A 14666-nucleotide genomic window follows, 5' to 3' on the forward strand; every position below is an offset into this window, starting at 1 on the left:
TTCATTTCCTCAGTCAACAAATCACTATCTGAACTCTGCAACGAGTCCGTTCTGTTTTAAATAAATCTGCAACAGAGACTCTTCCTCTCAGCACGTAGCTGTAGACCTCCGGCTGCTCATCGGGACTTGAGGAATGTGCAGCATGGTCCTAGTGCCTGACGTGTTTGTTTAATCTGCCACACAAACGAATGAAAGTGATGAAAACATCTTCAGTTCTAATTTCACAAGACTGTTTTAAACATGACAAACAATCCTGTCGCAGTTTAGTCTCAAAAGATCTCGTGCTACAAGATATTGTTACACCTCTAATCACAAGTCAGTTTACTTTACAAACCACCCATTAAAAACTAAACAGCTTAAAAAATATGTATGTTGATACAGAGTTTAGGTATAAAAATTCAACCAGGGTGGATTTGTTTTGTTTTTTTAGTTTAGAAGAAATCTTTTGAGAAAAACCAGACAGTACGTTATGACACGAAGCGTTTTGTTTCTGTGCACCTGTGTTTGTTTTACCTTAGTGTTGCTTTCTTATGAACTGGCTAATTAGTCACTTTTGTAAACATGAGATAATTTTCATTTTGAGAACCTTTCGGCTGATTTTGTCACGTCTGCAGCTTGAAGTAGAGCATCGAGCCTATTTTATGCATATGCCCAGACAAATAAACTACCATCTGTAGAGAAACGAAGTTCTGAAATTCTTCTGCACAGAGTCTGACCTCCTTCAGTCTCCTTCCCTCATCTTCACCTCAGACATTAAAGAGGAGTAAAACCAGGATTGCAAGAGCAGGAATGATTTTGGAGCAGGGAGCTACATTTATGTGCTAAATTTAAAAACTTGAATCTATATAATATTTCATGTCAGTGTTGAAAACTGTCCTGAGACACTATATATTGTTGCATTTTCGTTTTTTTCTAATTTGCCGTCTTTTTTAGGATCTGATTTGATGTCTTTCTGAATGTGGTGATAAGTTTGTGGGACAAAATATGACCAAGAAGAAATTACTAATTTATTACTTAATACAGAAGTGAAAAAAAGCCTAATAAAAGTTTAATGACCACATTTATTTCAGAATTCTTATCAGTATTAGGAGGAAGCCTCATTTCTAAAATGGACAAATTTCTCCTCTAAGATATTCAGCAGATAAGGGCTGCAGTATTATATTTATCATTTTTTAAAAGCAAACATGTTATTCTGTCACTCAGTGCTTTTCCTCTATTTTTATTTTGTTTCCAAATTGCTGATTAGTGCTCTTTAAAAGAAAAAAAAAATTAAATATCCCATAACTAATAAAAAAACTATTTTGGCAACAAAGCAGATTTGATGCTCCCTTTATCATTTCACTCAGCAGGATGGTGAACCTGGGGTTTAGTTAAAACTTGGGTTTATGATCATTAATGAACAGCTAACTCTGTGCAACATCAGTGCTTTAATTATTCTTGGCCAGAAATTGAGCTCTGTGGCACAAGATGATGCACAAATCCTTGGACAAATCAATGCAATACAGCATTCGGTCATTTCAAAGATTTATTTGTATCAACAGAAATATTAAACTACCTGGAGGCATGAGGGATACGTCTATGTTTGACAAGATTTGATATAAGGGATAATACAAGTCCTATATCTATTTTATCTAAATAAATACATCTCATAAGATGCGTTTCATCCTTTAGGATAAAAAACTGGCACTGAGCACAAGTTTCATCCCTGCAGGTTACAGAAGGAACAAATATGTGCAGAAAAAAGTGAATCAGAAACAAAAACACTGAGGATTGAGTCGTCTTTGTCATTGATGGGATATAAAAGCTCAATTCATTTAATCTGGATGGAGCCACATGTCGTTTTTATATTCTTCTTTCAGCTGCTCCCTTTTTGGAGTCTCCACATCAGATCTTCTTCCATCCCACCCATCCTCTGTCAAACCAACCCTCCTTCACTCAGCCATGACCTTCTGTGGTCTTCTCCTTTTCCTCACCATCCATTATCCCCCCTCCTCACACATATCAACTGTCTCCAAACTGGTCAACCTGAGCTATCCCTCTGATAAACTCATTTCTTAACTCGTACATTTTGGTCACTCAAAGATCGGAATATCTTCCTCTCTGCCACCCGCAGCTTCGCCTTCTGACTTTTTGTCTCCAAACCATACATCACAGCAGGTCTCGCTCACAAACACATTAAAAGCTGGGCACCATAAGGGATCCTAGAAGATAAAGCTGGAAAACTAACAGCATCCCCCCATAAGATGATCCATAAGTCCTGCGCCTCCACGTGTCCTGATTTATGGACTCTTACTGTTTCACATAGTACTCATCTTCCTGCTGTGTGGTCAAGTATTCATTTTTTCTGACACATTTAGGTGTAATTAGTCATTTCATGCTTAAAAGAAAGGTAATGTAACACCATGATTGTGTGAGAGTCTGCAGGATTCGAAGCCTTACACCTAAACTCTGGTTCCAAAAATACAACATGGCAGCTCCTGTAAACCAGATCTTGCTGCTTCAGCTTCCAACAACAAGAAAGGTAGGGACATTTAGTCTGGTAATTATAATACATGTCCATGGTCTCACTACCATCTTGCAACTCTCCTTCTGCCACAAGATCACCCAAAAACTCGAATGCATTCTCCTGCTTTTGCCAACTTTTTAAATTTTCTCTGCAGAGAATACCTCCACCTCTCGACTCTCTTCAGCCCGCTCCCTACAGATCAGTCTCATCTGCCTGACCTCCTCCTGTCCTCCTCATCTATTCCACGCCAAGTCTCATCGCTGTAAATTTAGCAAACTAACCCTTTAAACATCTTGTCAGTGTAATTATTTCCAAACAATTTGCAGGAAAATATGTAAAGCCTGAATAATCCTTTCAGCAATTCCTTTTTTCTAAAATTACTGCCCTGTGATGTTTATATGAGCAAAAATGTTCCAATTCACTGTGCAGACATTAAGATTCTAATTTTGTAAACTATTAGCATGATGCCAACTCAGCTCTTAAAATATTGATCTAATTTCCTCACATCAAAGCTTTAATTCTGATTCCAAATTCATCTCCAACCCGTCTTAAATAGGCAGCTCCACGCTCACCCTGATCTACTTTCCAGTTCAGTCAAGGCCTGGTCTTCGTTAGTAATTCTGCTCCTTTCAATCCTCTCTTCAACAGTTTCTCCTCATCCACCCCCCCTTTTTTTAAATAGGTGAAAGAAATCATGGGAAAATGGAGCAAGAAGGAGGCAGAAAGGAGGGAGGCTGACTAAAGAGAGGACTGAAGAAAAAACACTGAGGCGGGGGCAGCACTTGAGTGCTGTTGTAATCAAGGCCTGTGCGCTCAAGAGGGTCCAATCAATCCAGCTGTCTGCCTCTACATCTCATCAGGCATCTTGAAGATGGCTAAAAATGAGTAGCTGGGGCCAGGCAGCCTCTTTGGGGCTCTGAGAAGACTGCGAGCAACAGACAGTTTCAGTCCTCAGTCTGTAATAAGCAATGCAGAGGACAGGAACGTCCTAAAAGTCTGAGATCCTGTCAAGCGTGAAGAAAAATGACTTCCATCCTGCAGAGGCAAGTGTACACTGTGACACAGGCAAAACACACTTTCTTTAGTTTACTTCATGTTATGGCAAATATTCAGGCAAACAGCAGCTTAAAAAGAATAAAACCTGCAACAGAGAGGTGGTTAACTCATTTTCTTCTCAGTACGTCTCTGTTTGTTGCACTCTGCATGTTGCACTGCATGCCAATGTTTCTAACAAACATCATTCAATCTGTTAGTGCTCAGAGTACGTGTTCTGGATGACTCAGCTACTACCACACCGAATTTTAACTCTATATCTGTTAAACTGACTGGGTTACAGCCATGTTTGCCTCGGATAATTAACCGTAATTGCATCCTGAAATATCTGTTAACTCCAAAATCTAATTAGTGAATACTTGGAGAGTTCCATTCAAATCCATTGAATATTTTGCTAACAGAAGGTGTTTACTCCAACACTTAATGCCACAGTTTTAAACAATCTGGTATAATCTTTTAGCACACAAAATATGCACTGGGGATGACTCTCAGCTACTACCACATCCAATTTAAGATTAGCTGCGGCAACCATCTTGAATTAAGTAGACTTTAAAGTTAATCAACTGTAGATGTACATCCAGTTAAATTCAAATAAAATCTGTCATCTGGTTTATGAGATATGTTGCTCACACACACAGCTTTTTAGTGCAGGAGACAAAATAATTTCACAATATGAAGTTTCATAAATCTGCATCAGTATTATCAGTCTAGATGTTTTACATAATTTCTTCCTAAATATTTTTTATAGTGCATAGTATAAAGGCAGTAAATATTCCGGAGCTTAAAACAAAGAGACAGTTTTCATCACGAGAGAAGTTCTCGGTGTCTTCATGTCCTCTCATACCATAAAAACGTCTTAATATTTCAGTCAGAGTAATTTTGTGAGATTATGGGTAATATGTCATTCGTTTTGGCAGAAAGAAGGCTCATAACTTTTTTAAAAAGAAGCTGCAGGATGAAAATTGATAATTAGAAGAAGTCATCAGGCAGACATGGTGATTAAATCTGAGGATATTAGGAAAATTTTGCCAGATGACTTCTTTTCTTATCCATTACAGTTTAAAAATGTGCATTAAATTATTCAGTCTGAGGGCTAACAGGTTTCGAGGAAGACTGGGCATGTACTTCTGTTCAGCTGGGATTACAAAGTTAACGGGAAATAAATTATCGGAAATGCAGTAAGATTTAAATTAGACACTAAATAAAATATGAAGCCAAGAGACACCTTGACACTGTCCTGTCATTTTGAATGTAAAAGATGAAGCCATTTACGACAGTTCAGTGTTAAAGCTGGTATCTCACTGGGCTGCAACTGTTGGAGACTAGATGGTGACTCAAAAGTGCATGAAAATAAAAACTAAAAACAATCTGCAAATGTTCCAAATGTTCAGTGTTTGTGACCAAGCAAGCAGCAAGCCGGGCGGTCACGTTTCTACGGATTTTTGTGTACACAGCTTGAAAAACTGATTTCTACCTCTTTATACCCACCTTTGCAGCTAAACGCACGTTTATGATTTAAGCTAGAGCTGATATATCAAATATATTCAAGGTTTTCTCTCGTCTGATATAAACAATATCATAAATTTTAATGGCATTTTTTTAGCCATCTGCATCTAATTCTTGAGTTTAGCTCCTCCCAGGTTTTACAAACATCTTAACTCTTCTCGAATCCTGAAAACCCCAGCTGCTTGTAGCTTTTAGCTGCCATTCTGCCACTTCTATGTTACTCATTTTAGTTCTGCTTGTTTTAACTTTTAACAGTTCACTGTTAGCTTTTTTTCAACACATTTCAGCAAAAGCAACCCGCAGTTAGCATTCACAATAGATTTTCAAAGAAACTACAATTTCTCCAGACATTTAATATTGTAGTTTTTAGACCTGGACATTTGTAATGTTTTATTTCAAGTATTAAAATACAGCTCCTAGCGCTCCTGAGACAGGCTGGAGACGCCCACAACACAGTAAAAATGGGTTTGAGACATCTGCAACGACTGACTCTTTTATGAGAAAAATTGTTGCACAAATATTTTAGAAAATTCAAGCAACTGGACTGTGCAGCTCTGCAACTCGCGCCAGAAAATTGAGAACACCTGCAAAGATTGCAAGACATTCTGGAGACCCCCTCATGAATGCCGTTCAGCAGCGAGTCACAGCCCAGTGACAAACTGCCTTTAATGTGTGTGTGCAGGTGTGTATACATGCACAGACAGTGATGAGAAATCTCTTTTCTCTGCCCGTTTCCAGTCTCAGAACTGTCACTGCCGTTGCAAAAAGCAGTTACACAAACAGCACAAATCATCATTAGAGTGTGAAAGCTGCAGCTGAGTTTAGCACTCCCACATCTCACGTACAAAAATGCATCAGCAGTGGCAACAGAAGCCCCCCTCCTCCCCCTCGCCAGCTCAGTAGCTCAGGGAATGATGTAAAAGTGATGCAAGTGTGAAGCCAGCTTTGCTACAAGGTGGCCATCTGGGCGAGGTCTGCCAAGCCTGCTGCGAACGTCAGGAGCTGGGGCCAACTCGCTGAGATCCTGCCAGCTGTGGGAGTGGGAGAGGGGCTGGTGGTGCCAGCAGGCCGCTGCCAACTCTGAGGGAAATCAGGCTGGCTGCTTGGTTGAGTGGCTGGCAGGGTAGTTGCAAGGTTGGCTGGGGGGATCACGCCACACCGCTGTGCAAACTCGAGCTCTGCACAACACCTGTGTCCCCCTCCCCACCTCCCCCATTCAATCCCTCCTCTTCGCTCGACGGCAGGACTCACAGATGCTCGCAAAGCTCCAGAGGACGGTGCAAAGCCTTCCTGCTCTCTGAAGTCAGACCAAAATAACCACAGGTGACTCTGGATCAACGGGAGGAGTGTGCCGACTTAGTGAAAGCTAGAAACTCACATGACAGGCAAAGAATTAAAAACAGAACAGTGCACTGTCACAGAAAATAGCCAAAATATCACTCCCAGCATCCCCATCTCTGATTTGTTTCTTTTCTTTGGCAACAGGTGAGAGTAACTTCTCAAATCGATAAGCCTTTGGCACGCGATGAAAACTGATTAGCAGGTGAGCTGAAATGAAGTTAACTGAAATGGATTTGCCAGCTCCTGCAGGGCACGGTGAGACCGCTGACTAGATCCCAATGCCAGAGCTGTTTCCAATGCAATCACACAGGCAATCAATGGGAACAATTAAAGGAGTTCCACACAATGACTGCGATGACACAAAATCAGTCCGAACCGTTAGTAATGACAGCACATGTGGACAGGCTGTCGGCTGTATGCTTTTTCACAAAAAATGTAGATTCAGGACTCATTTATTTTAAACAAATTAGCTTTAAAAATGGCCACACAAAATGTTTTTTTTGTCAATAGTTGATGCAAAGACAAGAAAATGAGAAGGGCTCCTGTGGCAGACAGCTGATGTCAAGACCTTCAACAGATTTGACAATTTCCCAGGATGCACTTTGCAGCAGAATGATAATGGTGATGATGAGGACCTTTGAAAGGCAGCACTCTCCAGCTAGGAGATAACTTTAAATTGTCTATAATCACAGGATCTGGGAGCTGTAGGCTGACAAAGTCACAGAAAGACATCTAGTAATGCAGCAACACACAATTTCCACACATTACTTAACAATAATTACAGCTACATTTCCCGACTTTGTTATCACACACAAATGCATGCAGGGAGCTGGTGCTACGAGGGGGAAGACGGCAGTCTGTGGGCTGAGGGCCTGCACATCAATAACAGGGCAAAGGGAGGTAGATGAAACGCATTACTTTGACCTAAAGAGCTCAGTAATTACATTTGGCATTTTGACAAGTGTTTAGCTGCAGTGAAGGTCAGTTCTGTCAGCATACGAGATCTTTGCTAATCCACTCAGACGGAAGAAAACGAGAAGACAAGAAGCTGGAAAGGAAGAGAGAAAAGGCCCAAATGCCTGAGTGAAAAGAAGCCTAGAGCATTCCTCACTTCAAGCATCAATCTCAGCTGATCTGATGACTGATTAGGTCTCAAGATCAGTGGCAGAAGCATATCAGATGTCAAAGCAAAAATGGTCTAAAGCGGCTTTTTCTGTTTAAAAAGAAAACTTTCACTTCTTAATCACCACCTGAGAAAAACTGTGGAATTTCAGAATAAAGTTCCCCCTATATATGAAACATTGTGTAGCGGTATTCTATACAAATAATCACTCAACTTTTTATGAATACAATCAATTTCAGGTTCAATATCTTTCCTCAACAGGCATCTGATATATGATGTCCTGAATAAGTTGAACTTTTCTACATTTTGTCATGCTAAAACCACAAATTTCAAAGTGTTTTACTTGGATATTATGTGATAAACAAACACTAAGCAGCATGTAACTGAAGTGAAAGGAAGAGGATAAAATCTTTCCGTAAATAAAAATCTGGAAAGTGTTGTGAATTACGATTTCAGCCCTTCTGAGTCAATATGTTGTAGAAACGCCTTTCCAGCTGCAGGTTTTTGGGGGTTTGTCTCCTCCAGTTTTGCACATCTACACACTCAATTGTTTTCCCATTCTTCTTTGTAAAATAGCTGAAGCTCAGTCAGACAGAATGGACAGTGTCTGAACAGTTATTTTCTTGTCTGGCCGCAGATTCTCAGCTGGATTCAGGTCTGGTCTTTGACTGGGCCAGTGTGATACATGAATCTGCTTTGATCTAACCCAGGAGAGTCCAGTCCTGGTCCTGGAGGGCCACCATCCTACATGCTTTAGTCATTTCTCTGCTTTGACTCACCTGATCTAAATGACTGAGTGATTAACAGGCTTCTGTGGAACTTTAAGACCTGCTGAAGAGCAGGGAAACATCTAAAACCTGCAGAATAATGGCCCTCGAGGACCAGGATTGGACAGCACTGATCAAACACGTCCTACTGGCTGGATGTTTCAGTCATTGTCCTGCTGGAAAGTGAACCTCTGCCCCAGTCTCAAGTCTTTCGCAGCCTTAAACAGGTTTATAAGCTGCTCATGTCTTTAATGTTAATGTTAAGAATGCATTTTACTCAAAAACATTTTTTTCTTTTACTTCTAACCCAATACTGACTGATACTGATTAAAACCTGTCGCAGATATTGTACCACAGTTTTTATCTAAATGGTTCCTTTAATTTCTCAAACACATACAGTTTTCTGTATCGTCACCCAACAAGACGTGACAGAGATCACCATCCCGAGGACAGAAATGACACCAAGCAGTGCTGTCCAAGTTTTAGTGGCAAGTCTGTGTGAAAATTTAAGAATAGTGCTATCGTGTTGGGAAAAAGCAATCTGCAGATCGACATACTGCATATCCTCTCAAAGAATTGGTTTCATGTTGCAGTAAGTTTCTCCAGGACAACATTTGGTCTCAACAAAAATCCAGACTCACAAGTTTCCCTCACATCTGGTAACTTCAGTTAAACAGACACAAAATTATAAGACCATGTGAAAGATGATGCTATCAAGGTTTGGGTAGTTATACGTGGAAAACATTTCTTTTTCATGCTTGATTAGGAAAATAAAATAAATGTGAGACTCCTATAAAGCTTTTGTTTGTCAGATCTAAACAGAAATGAGCATTTTTCCTCGTCTCCATTTTAAAATTGATAGTTCAATAATCAACTTATGCACCCACTGGTTTCCCTTCTCCAGGCTGGAGTGTCACATCTCACTAAGCAGCTGTTTTCCATACCAGCAAACAAAATTAAACTTGTGAGATGAAAATCAGAAGTGAACCACTGGAGAAAACCAAGCCTGCTTGTTTAAGTTTAGAGGAAAAACTGCAATTCTAAAGCAGGAAATGTCCAAGCGATGAAAGTTTCCCCAGAGACGACTGCTTTTGAGCATTTTGTGAGGAACTGTCTCCACAGCGAGAGGCATCATTAGCATGTTTTCAAAAACCACTGCTGGTGGCATTAAAACGTAAAGTCAACGGAACAGACGGAGCAGCGATAGGGCCATCTCAGCTGCTCTCCTCCTGCTTTAAGTGCTAATTGAGCTGCCCACCGTCCTGACCCTGACCCCCGGCCTATTCACGGGGTCTCGTTCTCACGGCCGAGACGCACCGCTGGAAGCAGCCTCTGGGTCCTCCACCCACCCTCCGTCGGACAATGAGGGTCACCACCTCGCTGCCCACCATCTTGACATCCACCCCCACATTTGACAATGGCCCCCGGTGGCCCCGGAGCCACTCACAAAGAGCGGACGCGCGTGACAGAAGCGGCATCGTAGCTGCTTAAAATGCAACACCGAGACGGGCCAGCGAGGCAGCATTATTTGGACTTTTGGCTCCTGGGGGTCCGAGGTCATAATCAGTTCAGAGTTTTAAAAAAATAAATAAATAAATAAATGCATATTCTGCGTTAAAGAAGAGTTTTAGATCCAGTGTGTGTTTATTATTTTACACGTTTTTGAGATTTTATAATCTCAACATTTAATTATTTCAGGAATACATAATACAATAAACACGTTTTTTTTTTTAATCTATTAGGACAAAAAACTCCATCACAGGGAAAAAATAATTCAAAAAACAGCTAAAATGCAATTATAATTTTAATATTTTTTGGTAAAAGTCCAATATAAACCCTATAAATCAACTGAATTGAAAAACGCTGCAAATGTTTAAAGAAAAACTTTGAAGTCTTTTTCAGGAAAAAAAAAAATTCTATTAATTATCTAAAAACAATTTCAGCTCACTGGAAGCTAAATATTTTTTTAAATGAGGGCTAAATCACAACATCTACAGCTGTAAAACAATTTGTTAAACACACAAAAATACACCATGCCAGTTACTCCTTATATTTTACTGTAAGTTTAAAAATAGCATTATATAAATTTTAGGTTTCATCAGCTTTTTTTTTATGGTTGATATAAAAACACTCCCAGCTTCTTTTCAGTCTTACATCCCATTTTAACCACTCAGATGAGTTAGTAAAGATTACATGAAATAAAACAAACCTATTTTTAATAAAACTCCAGACTCTGAAGTTCAAGCAGAACGCGTGGACAGCCTCCGTTCTCTCGGCGCTGCTGAGCGACCATAAATGATGATAAAACGACATCATTATAATGGTCGTGTAAAGCTTAATGTTTCAGAAAACCTCCATAAACCCCCAGTAAACGGGGGAGTTATGCACCCTTTGGGATGGATTGATATTCTAGTTGAATATGACAAACGACACTTTAAAGATGGCCCGCCCACACCATTGCACTTTAGTTGAGAGGACGCCGTATTTCATTTTGAGCACGTTCTGTCAAATGTTTGCATTAATGGCAATCGAGACTCATCCATGACCCCGCAGAGCCGGCAGGAGCGGCGGGCGGGAAAATGAGAACGCCAACAATAGCACTTAAAAACAGAGAGAAGCAGTTGCATAATCAGCACACAAACTGTGTATATGTGTGTGTGTGTGTGTGTGTGTGTGATACAGAGAAAATTCAGTGTGTTCGAGGAGGTGGGGCTGCAATTGTCAAGCGAGGATAAGAAAAAAAAAAAAAATGACAGTGAGCTGCTTGTGTTAGTTATTTTGACAGGCCCAATTTCCCAGTGCAGGTAAATTGGAATTGTGTGTGAATTAAACTGAGGAAATATCAGGAAAGTTGTCTCTCTCAGGACTGACAGCTTGGCTAATGGCAAACATCTCTGCTTTTTTATATTCCCCACTTCATTAACACCCTCGCCTCATTACAGTGAGTCACACTGCGGCTGGATACACACACACACACACCTTTACAACATCTTTACAGCTCGATCACACCGTGGAAGACTATTAAAGTCTCTTTACATGTTTCGGAACCGTCTGAATGGAGAGGTTTGGATTAGGCGGATCGAATCCTCACCTACTTCAGAAAAAAATGTGGCAACAAGAAACCCCCCCCCACACACACACACACACACACATTTCTGATCTCTAAGATAAGTAGGTTATTTTAGTGCTGGTGTATTTATTACTTTTCCGTTGAATAAATAAAATGGATCTACCTGCACACTCGCAGATCAAACTGAAATATTGAATATTTCAGTTTGAGGTTTAAGGCTTATGCAAGTCTCTGAAACCAAAACATGATGTTTAGATGGTGAAACTTCACACTGTACGTCAACAATAAAACCGTCTTTGAAAACATTCAGGTCAACAATCCTTATAGTAGTTTAGAAATGTACTTTTTTCTTGCTGTAACATTCTTGGCTCTTTTACACAACGGCTTCTTTGACTTTGCTAAATGTAACATTTGCACATCTCACCGGACAGCTGACTGAAGACAGAAGCTAAAAGAAGCATAAGACGACAAAAATAGAGCAAATATGTTGAAGTAGATTTCAGAAAACAAAGTTTTTCCAGGAACTGAAGGGATTTCAATGGGATTTTTAAAATAAATTTAAGTCCAGAAGTAGAAAAGTGACAAAAAACTAAGTTATTAAAGACTTATCTCCACTGAGCCAAAAGTTTCGATGATTAAAACAGTTTGAAGTATGCAGAAGTAGTTTGACTGAGGAACGGACAGACATAAATCCGTAAATGTTCAATCAGCATTCAGTCAGCGAGTATTTTACCCACAATCTTCAATTGCAAAGTTTTTAAACAACGATCTCACATCACATTTGGAATATGACTCTCAGCTACTACCACACAAAGTCCTGGCTCAATATCTCAATATCTGTAAAAGTTTTTGTGTTTGCCAGGGTTGATTAGCTGTGGCAGCCATCTTGAAGCGGGTTGACTCCATACGTTAAATCGGCTGTAGATGTGCATCCAATGATTACTGGTTCATGACATAATTACAGGATGTCACAGCGACAGGTGATATTTACCCACATAAAATACCAAACATCATCTTCTTGCAGCTTTTCATGTTCTACCCCTGGAAGTTTCACGCAATCAGTCAGAGATGTGTGAGTTCAGGCACAAGCCAGAAAACGTAGCAGAGGCAAATAAGGCCATAATTAAAGGCTGAACAGTAATTTAGCTTCTTTAATGAGATGCATTTCCTAATGAAAAGGGTGGGGAGGAACATGACTGCGAGGAATTTGCACAAAATGTAAACAAATGGGATGTCAGTGAAGAAATGAAAGGCACTTTGGCGCTGAATAAGCTGTGTACGAGGAGTATTTAAAGTTGTTAGAAAAAGGCTAAAAATATAGAAACAGTAAAGCTGACTGGAAACACCAACCGTGTTATTGTGTTTAAAAAGGTCTGAACACCGGTTGTGGATGAATTTGCCATAAAGGACAAGAAAGGATGCAACAGAAAACTGATTCCTCAAAAACACAGAGCCACTAACATTTCACCGAGGTGTCATACGTTCTGAAAAAGGCTCTTCAGGGGCCTCAGGTGCAGCAGCAAGCTAAAGATAATGGCCTGTCTTCTTCTTTGTCAACATAAAGACAACGTTACCCAGCCGAGGAGAACCTACCGGCCACGTTGGCCACATCTGCAGTGCTGACATTCTTGGAGTTGTGGTTCACTTTGAAGGTCACAGCCGGTCCCACCACCCTGTGAAAAAACAAAAACAAACATTTAAAAGCTTTACAAAAGACATGCTTAGAATTAATTTCCCTCAGCAGCTCGGGATATTAATTTTATATATAGATTTTTCTTTTTTTATTCTCTTTTTTTTGTTTAAACAACAGTTGTGCTCATTAAGGCTCAGTCACACAAGGCCATTAGCAGGAAATAAAAATAAATAAATAAAAACATTAACCTGCGGTGATCCCTTAGGCTGTTGCAATCCCCATCACCACAGAGATAACCTCGTGAATCTCAATGTAATTTACCCAACAGCTTTTAGGCACTCAAGGAAGTAAAGATAAGAAGGTCCAAATGAAACATCTAAACACCTCAGGAAGCATTTACACCCTGATTCAACTAATTACAATGCATTTTCTTGTGATGGATGGAAATTCAGAGAGTTAGGAACGGTTGAGATGAAAAGCGATGAAAGTTTGGCCCCGCCCCCCAGAAAAAACTAACGTCCTCTCAGCGTCCAGCCCAATAATGCAGCTTGAATTGAAACGGCATCAGGGAGAAGCTGGGTGGTCAGAGCCGAAGCGAGGGCTCCCAATGTGATTAACCTTTTGTTTTTCTGTGGTAATTCAGATTAAAGGCCCAGCAGGAAGATTCATTAGAGAGTCCCCCCTCTAGGATGCATTGTGTGCTGCTATAGGAAACAACTTCAACCACAACAGAAGCGTTCTGAAATATGGTGCCATCATTAACGGAGCGAGCCCCGTCCTAACCACGCTGGCAGATTTAAATGTGTTCACAGCGCTTTCACGTTGATGGATTTAAATCGTTTTACTTCAGAGCTTTGAGTGCATTTCGCAGGCTGTGGGGTCAGCCTCGTCTAATTTTAACAATTAAAGTAAAAGGATTAGCAAAATAATTAAGAGGCATCCACTAAATAAAAGCTATTTTTCCTTTTCATTTCCCAGAAAGCAAAGCACCCTCCCAACACCAAATCTGACAGTTTTCTACTTTAGAAGATAAATACATTTTCCTTAGAGTTTTTAAAATATCACCCACCGCCGAATGTGAAAGGCCAAGAAACACTTTTTTCTGTGTGTGTGTCCGTAGTGTTCGCAAAATATCATGAACCACTGACAGACTTTAATGAAACTCAGGAAAAAAAAGGGGGACATCTATAAACTGATGAACTTTTGAAGTCAAACCATTTCAAGATGGCCGTCACAGCCAATGTGAAAAAAGGCTAACTTTATCAAGATGGAGGTAAAATCTCATGTGGTAGCAGCTGATAGTCCTACACAATCCAAGTGCTACACAATTACTGTTAGCAAAATATTTTTTGAATGGAAATTAGTGAAACCTTCAGATATTCAGCCAAATGTTGTGGTAGTAGCAGATAGTCATATCCCAACTATGGACGGAGTGTCTAATATACATTTTTTGAGTTTGTCCAACAACTATAACTCCATCTGTTCTGAATATTTGATCGTTTTAGTTTAAATCTCTGGCTTGAAAAGTGGCGGGCGATATGCATTCCTTCAATGAATGACAGGCCTTCAATTTATAACCATTTAATCAACTGTATCAGAAATATAACAAATAAATAAATCACCAATAAATCCAAATGACCAAAGAAAAAAAAACAAACTTTCTTTGC

General features: G+C 39.9%; 1 protein-coding gene across 1 annotated transcript in view; it reads right to left on the bottom strand.

Annotated features, from left to right (window-relative positions):
• Window positions 1–14666, bottom strand: part of LOC108243852 (receptor-type tyrosine-protein phosphatase N2) — a gene marked incomplete at its 5' end in the record, with an annotated part of 169792 nt that overhangs the window by 115130 nt on the left and 39996 nt on the right. Inside the window, 1 exon segment of the mRNA XM_017429557.2 lies at window positions 12960–13039. Coding sequence (XP_017285046.2) covers window positions 12960–13039 — 80 coding nt within the window.

The sequence above is a fragment of the Kryptolebias marmoratus genome, linkage group LG20, assembly GCF_001649575.2.
Source record: "Kryptolebias marmoratus isolate JLee-2015 linkage group LG20, ASM164957v2, whole genome shotgun sequence".
Lineage (NCBI taxonomy): Eukaryota > Metazoa > Chordata > Actinopteri > Cyprinodontiformes > Rivulidae > Kryptolebias > Kryptolebias marmoratus.